General features: G+C 47.6%; 1 protein-coding gene across 9 annotated transcripts in view; it reads left to right on the top strand.

The window, feature by feature from the left end:
• The window catches only part of BAHCC1 (BAH domain and coiled-coil containing 1), a 136,354-nt gene extending 124,256 nt beyond the window's left edge, over window positions 1–12,098 (top strand). For all 9 annotated transcript variants that reach the window (XM_077328257.1, XM_077328258.1, XM_077328259.1 and 6 more), the window contains 7 exons: window positions 492–567; window positions 1,656–1,764; window positions 1,893–2,012; window positions 3,365–3,538; window positions 7,159–8,243; window positions 9,864–10,100; window positions 10,903–12,098. In XM_077328257.1, the coding sequence (XP_077184372.1) occupies window positions 492–567; window positions 1,656–1,764; window positions 1,893–2,012; window positions 3,365–3,538; window positions 7,159–8,243; window positions 9,864–10,100; window positions 10,903–11,109 (2,008 nt within the window). In that variant the 3' untranslated portion in view covers window positions 11,110–12,098. The remainder of the gene's footprint in view (window positions 1–491; window positions 568–1,655; window positions 1,765–1,892; window positions 2,013–3,364; window positions 3,539–7,158; window positions 8,244–9,863; window positions 10,101–10,902) is intronic.
• Window positions 12,099–13,510: the final 1,412 nt, after the last annotated feature.

Below are 13,510 nucleotides of genomic sequence, written 5' to 3'. Positions count from 1 at the left end.
TTTTCCAAGCCTTATTTTATACTCTTTAGAGAAGTATAACCTGCTAGTTATGGACAGTTGCAGCCCTTACCAAGTAGAGACCTAAGTTTCCTTTACCTCCACAATGCCTGCTATGGCATTCACATTACCTAAGTTCAAAGTTCCCATTCGCTCCACTGGGAAACAGAGTAGCAGTGACTCTGTCCAATCCTTGCCATCATGCATGGTTATGTAGATCCAGTAGCTTCTTCTTAACTAATTTGCACAAAAATGGACCTCTGTCAAGAGCAGAGTTTGATCAGGGAGATTTAGGTTCAGATTCCATCTTGGCCACACACTTGTCATGTGACCTGAACTGGCAGTGGTGATGATGGGAGGGAAATGGGATTTCTTCTCTCCCACGATTCCTCATAGGTCCCTCACATGTATATCAGAATTAGCCAAGCTGCATATTGCTCCAGCTTTTCCTCTGTTTCAGCTGGATAAAGTCTGTCATTGATTTCCTCTCATAGCTACAGTATCGTCATTGAGGGAGAGCGAGGAAACCGGCAGAGGATCTACTCCCAGGAGCAGCTGCTACAAGAGGCGGTAAGTCCTCCAGAGATCATGGCCTGGGATTAATTAAGCATGCTTAGACAATTGGGAGTGAAAGAGCTGGATTTTCAATGCAGTCGGGAAGAGCAGCATGCATGTATAAGGCATATACCTGTGAGAGTGAGACCAAGAAGGACTAGTCCTTTGTAGTAATGTGCAAGGACAAGGATTATGAAGCACTTTTGCTGACACAAGCAAGTTATAGAGAGACCTACAACTTCTTTATGTTGGAATCCTTTGGAAAGGATGTGGGGAGGCAAGGTGTATTTAGGTAAGAGTGCATCCACAGGTTTTTAAACTAGGGGTTCAAATGTGCTTGTGCAGAATATCAGATGGTCATAGCTAATCCTCTTGCCAGCTGCACACGGTGGAATCTATATGGTTTTTGTAGTCACTTCTTGGTTTCAATCCAGCAAAGATGGAGGACAATACAATAGCTGCCTTTCCCAGAGACATTTCCCAGTCTCTAGCTGTGCATCCTAGCACTGCAGTGCCCAATTGGGCGTATGTGCAGTTGTTGTAGAAGCCTGACCTGTGTATGGTATAGCTATACATCTCTCCCACTTCTCAGACTCAACAGAGGAAAGGCTGTTTAGCTGATGCCAGTGCTTTATGCAAGTCGACACTTCACAATGAGTACAGAATTCGAGAGAACAGAGGTTCCCACAGAGGAAATGCCAAATTTGTGTGTATGATAAATCATATAAACCAAATTGGTAAAATATATACAGATCTGCTGATTTGGGGGTAAAATTGTTGTTGGCAAACTTTGGTTTACTCCAGACCAGGAGCAGGACAAAAAAAGGGGCAGTTCAGACAGAACAGAAGAGTGGGTCAGCCTGATTGGATACAATGAAAGAGGGACGGGTCACAGAAGTGCTGCCTTCTGAATACTGGAGTATATCCCCCCCCCCGCCTCCCCAGATCCTGCCTGCTCATTTTCAGATTTCATCTTGACTGTCATTGTATGATGCAATACCCAGAAGACAGCTGCCCTTGGCTTGGCAACCACTGTCAGCAATGTTTCTCGGTCTAGAGTACAGTGGACCATCTGCCAACTAGAGCCCTTGGTTTCTTTCCAGGTTTTGGATGTGCGGCCCCAGTCGAGTCACAGCCTCCCTCCCGGCACACGGGTCTGTGCTTACTGGAGCCAGAAGTCCCGTTGCCTCTACCCTGGGAATGTCATTCGAGGTGAGAGGGTCTAGCAAAGGTGACCCCATGAGATCTCTGGGCTAGGCTTTCTCCCATGCCACCAGTAATGAAACTGGCCTAAAATATGCTTCTCCTTCCCTAAGGGTAACACATTCTCTACTCCACAGGTTCCTCGAGTGATGAGGAAGATGATGCAGACTCAGTGCTGGTTGAATTTGATGATGGGGACACGGGACACATTGCCGTGTCCAACATTCGGCTGTTGCCATCAGACTTTAAGATCCAGTGTAAGTGTAACGCCAGACCTTTCCATGCTTTTGGAGAAGAGGCGGTTTTGTCAGTTACTTGTTTCATTTAGAGTTACAATTGCAATTGCACATTCTAGTGCGGGGCCTTGTATTTACTGGTGTATCTGCTAAGAAGTTATCTTGTGACAATCCATGTATCCTGAGGGCCATTTCGCACCGGGATCCTTGTAGCAAATTGGTTGCGGAACGAAAAAACGCCATTTTAAATAGTGGAATTCGTTGTTATGCATACCTGCCTTTGTAGTGGAATCCAGTTGCGTTTCTATCGTTTCCCACAGGTTTCCAGTCTCGGCAAAAATCGCTAGCCAGGAAGCGATATTGCCCCTGGCCCCTGACCGCCACGCCCCTTTGTCCCACCCCTGGCCTTCAATCAAACGAGCAGCCAATGGGCGGTCGTTATCATGCTCCCGAAAAGCCCCTTTCCCTTTAAGGAAGGTTTAAAAAAAAAACACGTTGCAATGAATCTGCGTTAATTCGTTGCAGAGACCCGTCTAGCTAGCAGGTGGTGTTTGAGCTGCCGTTTCATCGTTGCCACGCTCCCCCCGAGTGAAAAAAAAATACCCCCCCACCCCCGCACGGGCTTTCAGCCAAAAATAGAGTGAAAAATAAAGGGAAAATAAACCAGCAAATGGGGCTGTGTGTTGCTTGGTGCTTGGTGACTTTAAACAGCTCTGGGGAGGGACTGCAGCCGGGGAAGCCTTGCTGAGTAAACAAAGGCTCTCCGGTGCGTTGATCTCCACTCGCTCTGAGAAAAAAAAATGGCAATCGCTTCGCCGGAAGATCAGAGGAGAGAGCCAGGGGGAGGGACTTTGCAGAAACCACAACAATGGTAACGCACAGAACTTTCCCACTAGTGTTGCAGATTGGTTGCAAGAGTGTAGCGCTTTCCGGAGGGTGAATCCACTTTTCGGGATTTCCCTGAAAGCGCTACAATGAAGCGCTTTTTGCGGATCGGTTTCAAGAGTGTTGCAGATTGTCAACGACGTTGTGCATAACAGCAAATCAGTAGCGATTTCAATTTGCAACCATTGTGCAATTTTGAACGAGTGCGGAATGGCCCTGAGTCTTGTTCAGGATCCTTGTCAAGCTCCCTGCTTCTCAGATTATAGCGGACATTCCTTTGGCACAAAGAATGTCTTGTTTTCTGTATCCCAGAGTGAGAGGGACCCTCTGTGACTGTGCGTGTGGCTAACTGTGTGTGGGCATATGCATACTGGCAAAGGAGGAGATGGGCCACTGAACTGTGATTCAGTAGAGATCCTTAATGAGCATGACTGACATGACTGTGGTAGGCCCTCGTATCTCATCCTGAATTCTCTTCGCTGCTGTAGGCACAGAACCCTCACCTGCGCTGCTGGTTTCCACCTCCTGCCGTCGTAACAAGAGATCTTCCAGTGACATTTCCCATTCCAGTGAACCAGCACCAAGTCTGTGCACGGAAGGACGTGAGGGCTCTGAGCCATTCAAAAGCACTGGCAAGAAGGCTGTCAGCAAAGAAAAAGCTGGTGAGTCTCTCTCTCCCTCATCCTCCTCATTCACTTCTGTTTTCATTCAGGATGCTGAAAGTTTATCCCATTTTATCTTATGGTTGGTTGCTATGGAAGATCTCATCGCATGAGAGCTGTGGTAGGCAACGGTGGCTGGAGCGGCAGAGCTATGGAGTTCTTTTGTGTTGTTTCCACCATCTTGCTGGTGCTGTTGTTTTAATATTAGGTTATTTTAATTGGGGCTGGGGATGTTTTATTGTTGATATTGAATTCTGGTTTTTATTGTCTTATTGTGAGCCGCCTCGGGCTGGCAGTTGCCAGAAGGGGAGGGAAGGGGAATGAATGAATGAATGAAATAACAACCCTATGAGGCACAGACAGCAGTAGTTGCCTTCTGTCCATCAGTGTCCCCTCTGCTACTTTGGAAGGAAAAGGAGGTGTTCCCCTCTAATCCCAAATCATCTGTTCTGGTCCTGAAAAACAGGCATGGTGGAATATTAACAACAACCAAAAGGGGGAATGAAAACTGGAACTGGCACCATCAAAACCCCACAGTTAACAGTGAGGACCTTCAAAGTTTGAATGTCTGTATAAATGTTAAAATTATATTAGTTTTATTGGGCACAATTAAAAAAAAACTTTAGGAATTAAAAACATATATACAGCCCATAAGCTATTGCAAAACAATGTCTTATGCACTACATGAACCAGTAGATCAATGTGTTTTGGCCCTTATAAGGCTTCTTCAAAGGTCTGGTTTTAACACACACCAGTTCTTATCACATATAAAATATGTATAGCAGCCAATAAAAGCTCCAAAGTAAGAGCTGTAAACTATCAGAGTCGCTTAATACATGCACTAATAAGAGAACACACCATTGAAATTTTTGGCAGTCTTTGGAAGAGAGCTAATGACTGAACTAGGCATCATTTTTCATTAAGTATATATGTTTTTAATTCCTAACATTTTTTTTTAATTGTGCTCCATCAAAGTAATATAATTTTAACATTTTTACAGACATTCAAACTTTGAAGGTCCTAACTGTCATCAGTTGGGTTTTTATGGTGGAATATTAAGCAGAGGTTCGAAAGCACACATGGTGGTCAAAAACGAGTGTCACAGCAACAGGAGGTCTTGGTTGTTCGTGGTTGGTGTAAAACACTATTGTGATGGGAAGACTCTACACCAGGCTTTTTCAACCAGGATTTCTGAACAGCCCGGAAGGGTTTCTCAAATGGGTGGGAGTTAATTAAGTTTTTAGATATATATATATATTTAAAAATTTAATATTTATTGGGTGACATGACCATATATAGTCAGGTTGACCTGTCCTCCTCTCCCAAAACGGCCAATGATGGGCCTGGAGGGGGTGGGAAGGGGAGAGGCCCCAGTGGGCATATACACAGCTGTGCTTCTCAACCATATTCTGCGTGATTGTGCCACTTCTGGGGTTTCTCAAAGCCTGACAAGTGTTTTAGGGATTTCTCAAGTGTAAAATTGCTGAGAAAGGCTGCTCAACACAAAACTTTTAACTGGTCCAGGCATTTATTTTAAAGCAGAGCTGAGTGAAATGTTCTCAAGGACCATTTTCAGATCAAAGTAGTGATTTTAAAGTCGGATGCTCCTTCTTTTCTGTGGTGGTTTGCTACGTAGGGTCCTGTTTCTTTTTTCCTTTATTGCTTTATTGCTTTGCTTTTTTCCCCATTTCATTCCTCATCACATGATCTCATCACATACGGGATGTGATGATGCTATGCAGCCAGTCAGATTTTTGACTGTTTGCTGATGTCACTGCATTCCCTGTATTGATCATGCTGGTGATCCTAGCCAACCAGCATTCATTCTAATAACGATGATTCGTAGAGCCTTTTTTTGCAGTTAGCCCTAAAAGTGGAGAGGAGGCCTGAGATTCAACAAAGACTTATCCAAATCAGGAAATCATGTGGACAAGAACTGCTTGCAAATCGTAGAATTCTGGTGTGCTTCGTGGTGGGGGAGGACCTATCCGTGCTTTGTGTGCCATCTTAAGATGTAGCAGTTACCTATTCCCTGACTCTTTTTTATCCTACTACTGGCAGGATTCTGCAGGAATCATTTGATAACATTTGAGTGCAGAGTTTACAAGGCTTGCCATCTACATAACACCTGTGCCTTTTTTAAACCAAGTCCGTCCCCCACCTCACCTTTATGGATGGCTGCAGTTATCGCATGGCCCAAGCTAGCTCAATCTCATCTCTTCTCAGAGGCTAAGTAGAGTCATCCCTGTTTAATAGTTGGGTGGCAGACCGCCGAGTAAGCCCCAGGTTGCTATTCAGAGGCAGGCAACGGCAAGCCACCTCTGTTCACCTCTTGCCTTGGAGCCTCTATGAGGTTGCCGTAATTTAGCAACATAGAATCATAGAATCATTGAGTTGGAAGGGACATCATGGGTCATCTAGTCCAACCCCCTGCACTGTGCAGGACACTCACATCCCAATCGCTCATCTACTGTAACCTGCCACCCCTTTGCCTTCACAGAATCAGTCTCTGTCAGATGGCTATCTAGCCTCTGTTTAAAAGTTTCCAAAGATGGAGAACCCACCACCTCCCAAGGAAGCCTGTTCCACTGAGAAACCGCTCTGACTGTCAGGAACTTCTTCCGGATGTTTAGATGGAATTTCTTTTGAATTAATTTCATCCCATTCGTTCTGGTCTGTCCCTCTCGGGCAAGAGAGAACAATTCTGCTCCATCCTCTATATGGCACCCTTTTAAATACTTGAAGATGGTTGTCAGATCCCTTCTCAGTCATCTCCTCTCTAGGCTAAACAGACCAAGCTCCCCCAACCTTTCTTCAAACGTCTTGGTCTCCAAACCCCTCACCATCTTGCCCTCCTCTGGACACGTTCTAGTTTGTCAACATCCCTCTTCAATTGGGGTGACCAAAACTGACCACAGTACTCCAAGTGAGGCCGAACCAGAGCAGAGTACAGCGGTACCATCACCTCCCGTGATCTGGACACGATACTCCGTTAGATACAGCCCAAAAGCCCATTTGCCTTTTTAGCCACTGAGTCACACTGCTGACTCATGTTCAGTGTATGGTCTACTAAGACTCCTAGATCCTTTTTGCACATGCTACTGCCAAGACAAGTCTCCCCCATCTTATATTGGTGTATTTGGTTTTTCCTACCTAAATGCAGAACTTTACATTTGTCCGTATTGAACTTCATTTTAATCAGTTTAGCCAACATCTTGACAGCACTTTCCTCTAGAGTAGTAGTAGGCCTTTGATGCTAGTCAGTGGAAAAATGTCTTAATGTGTATGCCTGAATCAGTACGTGTGAAACAGCTGGGGTACCTTCCTCTCACAACTTTCCCAGGAAATGTAGCATCTTCAGCTTTGGGGTTAACTTGGGTGAAATCCAAGACTCAGACAAAAATAAGTATGACTCATCGAGGCGAGGAGGGCAGGTCTAAAGCTGCAGAAAGGGGAGGATGGGCAATTGGTACTGTCTGTCCGAGCTTGCCTATTTGACCAGGTCCTGATTGCAAGAAGTAAAAACACAGTTCCCAGAGGATGACACAACAACATTTTTTATCCTGCTATTTAGTAGAACTGATAGCCAACATTTACCTGACTCTGTCGTTTCCCCCCAGGTAAATCTGACTCGCTGCACTCCAGTTTGAAAGCCCTGCCTGGGGATAACTTCCTGGGCCGTCGTGCCAGCCCTTTGTTGAGCTGGTCAGCTGTGGCCCAGAACAAGCGAAAGGCATCCAGCAAGAGCACAGCAATGCGACAGAACCTTTTCCAGCTCAATGGCAGCAGCAAGAAGCTGCGGGCCAAAGAGGGACTCTTCCCCATGCACGGCATGGCAACCCCTGTTTTTGGCAATGGCTTTGGCTCAGACTCATTCAGTCGCATTGCCAACTCCTACTCAGCTTTTGGAAGTACTGGTCTTGTTCTGCCCAGTGCCCAGAAGCTCCTGCGTGCCAAGAAGGCTGAACGGTTGGATGCTGAACTGAGCAAGGGAGGACGTCGGAAAGTGGGCGGTGAATATCTGATCAAGCTGGACCACGAGGGTGTGACATCACCTAAGAACAAAAACTGCAAAGCCCTGCTGATGAGTGACAAGGACTTTGGGTCACTTTCAGGCCATGGCTACACCCACCCTGCCTTGGGGATCAAGGAGAAGAAGAGTGCTTTGCCCATGGGGCTGGCATTACGCAAGTACACGGGTCAAACAGAGTATGGGCTGCACTGTGACAGTGACTGTCAGAGCTCCTATTCAGACATGGATGAAGATGAGGAGGTGGATGACCTAGGAGGCAGTGTCCCTTCCCGCTTCCTGACACGCCTTTCTGTCTCTTCCTCTTCCTCTGGATCATCCACCTCCTCCAGCTCTGGCTCTGGTTCCACCTCTAGTCTCTGCTCCTCGGATAACGAGGACTCGTCTTATAGCTCTGACGACGAGGACTCCACATTGCTTCTACAGACCTGTCTCACGCATCCCGTCCCTGCCCTGCTGGCTCAGTCCGAAGCCCTGCGTTCCAAGGGTGGCACTCTTCAGAGGTGCTTTGGTGCTGGTGCCAAGGGCAAGCTTAGGCGCAAGGAGGCCCTGAGCTTCTCTAAAGCCAAAGAGTTCTCCCGCCGGCAGCGGCTACCCTCAGTGGAAAACCGGCCAAAGATCTCTGCTTTCTTACCAGCACGCCAGCTCTGGAAGTGGTCTGGGAATCCCACTCAGGTATGGGAACTGGGGACCTTTAGAACTCACCTTTTAAAATATATGTGAATTCTCTATACGATGTAAAATCAGAGTCCAGAAGCACCTTTAAGACCAACAAAGATTTATTCAAGGTGTAAGCTTTTGAGTACAAGCACTCTGCTTGCACTCGGAAGCTCACACCTTGAATAAATCTTTGTTGGTCTTAAAGGTGCTTCTGGACTCTGATTTTATTGTGCTACTTCAGACCAAAACAGCTACCCATTTGAATCTATATGATGTAAATTAAGGATGTTTGAGTTTCTGCTGTTTTTTGCAAACATTGCATTGCCAAAAGAGATTTTGGGAGATTTTTAACTTGAGCTGTTATGATGGAGGGCCACATGAGAGAGCAACTACTAAAGCTGGAAGGAAGAGATTCCCTTGTGTGATTATTGGCCCCCATCTTTTTCTAAAGCAAGGATGTCTCTTCCCCTCTTCAGTCTCTTTTCCTGGGAATGTCCTGAACGGAAAGATCCAATTTCCCTTTCTCTGTTTTGTGACAAAAGAGCAGTGAATTCCTGTTTTTCACACTGATCTCATCCTAGCTAATTAGAATGCTGTCCAGTGCAGCTTCCTCAGGAGTGGGTCCTATTAATAACAAAAACATGCTGGTAAGGGGGGGTGCAGGGACTGTGGCTGAGTGCAAGAGCCTCTGCTTTGCCTGCAGAAGGTCCCAGTCCCAGTCGCAGCATTTCCAGTTTAAAAGGACCGAGTGGTAGGTGATGTTAAAGACACTGACCTGGGGCTCAAGAGAACTACTGCCAGTCTGAGCAGCCAATACTGACCTCGATGGTCCACCGGTCTGATTTAATATAAGGCAGCTTTGCCTGTTTTCAGGCTACAAAACAGAATGCCCCTTTCTCCGCTAGTGGGGAGGGAATTAATACTACTCAACTCTCACAAAATATGGGGCTCAAGTTTGCTATGTGGTATGACGGCAGCCTCCTGGCCGGCTGGGGCTGCTGTGTTGTGGTGACTGGCACACAGTGAGATGCTTGACAAAGGAATTCTACAACAATGACCACATTCTGTAAACGTCCCTACCAAGAAGGGATTTTAGTGGAGACTTGTGAAATGTTAGCCTCCAATAAATGACAAGTGGGAGGCAGCTTTTCCGGGGGGGGGGGGGTGTTGTACAGCGGTGCCAGTGCTTCAGCCCTTTTTGTCTTTTTAGTTTTGTATTATTGTTGCCTGAAAGGCACCAGCTGTGATCTGCATGTCTTATTCCCAGTTGGCTGTCCATGTCAATAAGCCCCTTGTGGACACTAATACCTACAGAGGATACAAAAGCCATTTGGTAACCCCATTGGTGCTTTTTGGTTGCTTATCCTCTCTCAGGCCTCCTCAAGTAAAAATATCAGGGATTCGCTCTGGAGCAGAGGTTGCTTTTGCTGCTTAGCAGCTCCCGGTTAAGCTTTGTTGCTATAGGTTCTGGAGTGCCCGCTGACACTCATGGAGCTTTGTTCCTATGGTGACCCCTCAGAATCCCTTGGGTAACCTTCTGGGGGCTTGCAGTGGGGAGGGAAGAGGCAAGACCCTTTGTGTGTGTGAGCCTTGCTGGCCACTGTTTGCTGAGTATTCTCTGTCCTTCCTCTGCAGCGCCGTGGCATGAAAGGGAAAGCACGGAAATTGTTCTACAAGGCCATTGTACGGGGCAAGGAGACTCTGCGCATCGGAGACTGTGCTGTCTTCCTGTCTGCTGGACGACCTCACTTGCCATACATCGGCCGCATCGAAAGCATGTGGGAATCCTGGGGCAGCAACATGGTGGTCAAGGTCAAATGGTTCTACCATCCAGAGGAGACCAAGCTGGGCAAGCGACATAGCGATGGCAAGGTGAGCAGCTAGGTCTCAATGTGGGCGAGGCAAGCTGCAGAGCAGAGCTAGAGGGAGGGAGGAGGCAGGCTTGAGACAGAGTAGAGCAGTTATGTGGAGATGCGTGGAGAGACAGATCCAAAATCCTCAAAGCATGAGGAGGAGCAAACTTGAGAGTTTCAGAAGGGTACAATATGAGTTAATGTGATTTGAGGATGAGTCTGTAATGGACCTTCTCCTCCTCAGTAGGGGGCTCAGAAGGTATAACAGGCCTCTAGAGCAGGGGTAGTCAAACTGCGGCCCTCCAGATGTCCACGGACTACAATTCCCACGAGTCCCTGCCAGCGAATGCTGGCAGGGGCTTGTGGGAATTGTAGTCCGTGGACATCTGGAGGGCCGCAGTTTGACTACCCCTGCTCTAGAGCCTCCACTGCAAGCTCTCCAAGCTCTCCAGTTCTTCCTCTGCATGCATTGTTGTTTCTTCCACCTGCCGTGGTATGTGCAATGTTAAAGAAATGTAGCAGCCATGAGCAATGGCTTCTGGGAAGGGTGGTCAAACATGTCTCACGGTTTCATTGGGTAATGAAACTCATAATGAGAGGGAGTCAAGGAGAAGTTTTTGGGACATTCTCCCCCCCCCCCCAATCCTTCAGTGTTACTTTAAGTTGAAACGTGGTCAACCTTCACTCTGCTGAGTTTGCCCAGGCCAGAAAGCCTTTACAGAGGTGTTGTCCTCTAATGCTGGAGCCCGGGTTTCGTCTCAGCCCTTTGATTCTCAACCACAATGCCTGGGGTTCCATTCTGACCTTTGACCTTCCTGCAGAATGCCCTGTACCAGTCATGCCATGAAGATGAGAACGATGTCCAGACCATCTCACACAAATGCCAGGTGGTTGAACGCGAACACTACGAGCAGCTCACCCGCAGCAAGAAATACCAGGACCGGCAAGACCTCTACTACCTGGCTGGGAGCTACGACCCCACGACAGGCCGGCTTGTGACTGCAGACGGCGTGCCCATCCTGTGCTGAAACGGCAGGACGCAACCACTGCTCCAGGGCTGGAAAATGGCTGGGGGAGGCAGGAGGGCCAAGGGACAGTAGAAGGGTCCAATCTCCTCACACTGTTTCCTGGCAATTAGATGCAAGGCCCTGAAATATGCAAGTTATCCGGCTTTGCCATGCCCGGGGTTGCAGGCTGATCCCGGCTCCCCACACGGCTCTGTACAGATTTGAATCCAAGCCATACTTTCCCTAGTACCTCTGACTGTTTGCCACAGGCCAAACACAAATCAGGTTACCGCTCTATTTATTTTGTATGTAAATAATGTATTTCGGATGGGATGTTTTATGGAAAAGAAACAAGCAAGACAAAAAAAGGCTGGTTTTAGGGGGTGGGAAGGGAGGGCTATTTGATGGGTTTTGTTTTGTGTTCAATGCACTGTTTTCCCCCCAGCTTAGCTGGGGGTGTGGACGCCAGGCAAGCGTGTAAATACAGAAGGGGGCACTTGAATGATTGGGCAGTCCGGCCTGCAAAAGGCTATGCTGACCTCACAGAACTGTGTACTATAGACTCACCTCACCCCTCCCCTCCTACCCTTTTTTATTGTTATTATTATTAATTATTATTATTGTTATTCTAATGATAATTATTCTGATAATGTCTGCAGATGTTAATATGCTCCTGTTAAAGAGAAGATTATATATATTATTATAAAATCAGGATCTTGAATTCTGGTCTTCACAGGGGAGGATGGGGCTGTGATAACCATAGCTTTGACTTCTATGGTCAGAAGATATTGGACATGGCAACATAACATCCAGTTTCACGTAAAGAATATCTCTAGGTAGGCCGCTCTGGAGTGATTGGATAGGATGTGCCCAAGACCACAACCGTCCACTTGTGGGCATGCGTCATCACATCAAGAGGATATGTACAGAAGATATTTCTGGGGTCTTGGGGCCCAGTGTACACTAACAGGGTCCCTGGTGGAAATTAAATAGTTCTTACATTGCCTGAAGCTACGTGTACAGAGACAGAGAAGGGGCTAAAAGTGATATGCTTTGGGTGAGTGGAATTGAAAGCTGCCATTATGTATTTCCAAGAACCTCTCCGGCCAAGGAAGATGAATAGAACAAGAGCTGATGGATCTCAAAGCGGAGATCTCTAAAGAAGTCATTCCTAAATGGGGGTCACTGGATCCGCAGGGGCCTGCGAGGCATCTAGAAGGGGTCCGTAGCTTTCCCCCTTCACAGCAGAAAGAGAAGGAAGTGGCACCCACTCAGAAAGCAAGCCACTCCTGATCACAGAGCATGGGATTCAAGTTTAATCTGATGGTTCCTCAGCATGTCTACAGAAGCCGAGCAACACAACCAGCCACTGGAGGCTGCCGCTGCTGCTACCATCCCCTGCCTGTCCGTCCCCGTCCCTCCCTTCCTCCCTCTGCTCCCTACCTGACACCCTCCCTTTGGTGGGCAAGCGGGAGAGTATGAGAGAGAGAGAGAGTGCCCACAGGCCCCGCCCACAGAGCACTACACATCATTCACCTGACTGGTATAATACATACAAGAATACAGCCCTACTGCAGGGATGAAGGAGGAAGGGGTACAATGGACCGTGTCACTAACCTTCCTCCCCTCCCACCATCCTGCCAGGTGCAGTCTCTGCAACCCATGAAGAAATTGCCCCATCCTGGGAGGGAGAGAAGGAAAAAAGGGTGCATGGGGGAGGGGGTGCCAAATGCTGACAGAGCGCTGAGGACAGAGACACTCAGACAAGTCAACACCCTCCCCTCCCTCCCCTCAACCGAGTGAAAGCGGGTCATGGGAGCCCAGCTTTTGTAACTCTAGGAATCCCCCTCCTCATTCCCACATCCTGCTCATCAGAAGAAAAGCAGAAGCAGTAGCTGCCGCCTCCAGGAGGGAGGCAAGCCAGAGAAGCCCCTGCTGACCCTGCCTGCTTGTCCCCTCCTGCTGTCGTGGACACATCAATAAGTTGAAAAGCAGGATTTCTCAACCAGGATTTCAGGAAGCTTTGGGATTTCCTGACAGCCCTTGAAGGGTTTTGCTCATTTGGAGATATATAATTAATTTTTAAAATATATATTTTTAAAGACTTTAAAACTGTATCAGGTGAGATGATCATATATGGTCATAGCGATCCACCCACCCCTCCTGAAATGGCCAATGATGGGCCCAAAGGGCCCCTGGCCATCAACAGGCTTGTTGACCAAGGCTTCTTGCACTTGCTGCATATGTAGGGAGAGGGAAGTTCTTTCATTTACTCTTAGCTACGGGGGGGGGGGGATTTTGGAGCAACAGCTGCCTTCTCAAGCCATTTTTTGGGCCTTGGGGGTGGGGGCAGGCAATGCAGCTGTCGTCTCCAGCCCTTTTTCAGGCCTTGGGAGGGGGTGAGCTTCCGTCATGGAGCCAT

This window comes from Paroedura picta, chromosome 3 (genome assembly GCF_049243985.1).
Source record: "Paroedura picta isolate Pp20150507F chromosome 3, Ppicta_v3.0, whole genome shotgun sequence".
Lineage (NCBI taxonomy): Eukaryota > Metazoa > Chordata > Lepidosauria > Squamata > Gekkonidae > Paroedura > Paroedura picta.
Note: the sequence above shows the minus strand (reverse complement) of the source record. Positions and strands in the feature narration are given on the sequence as shown.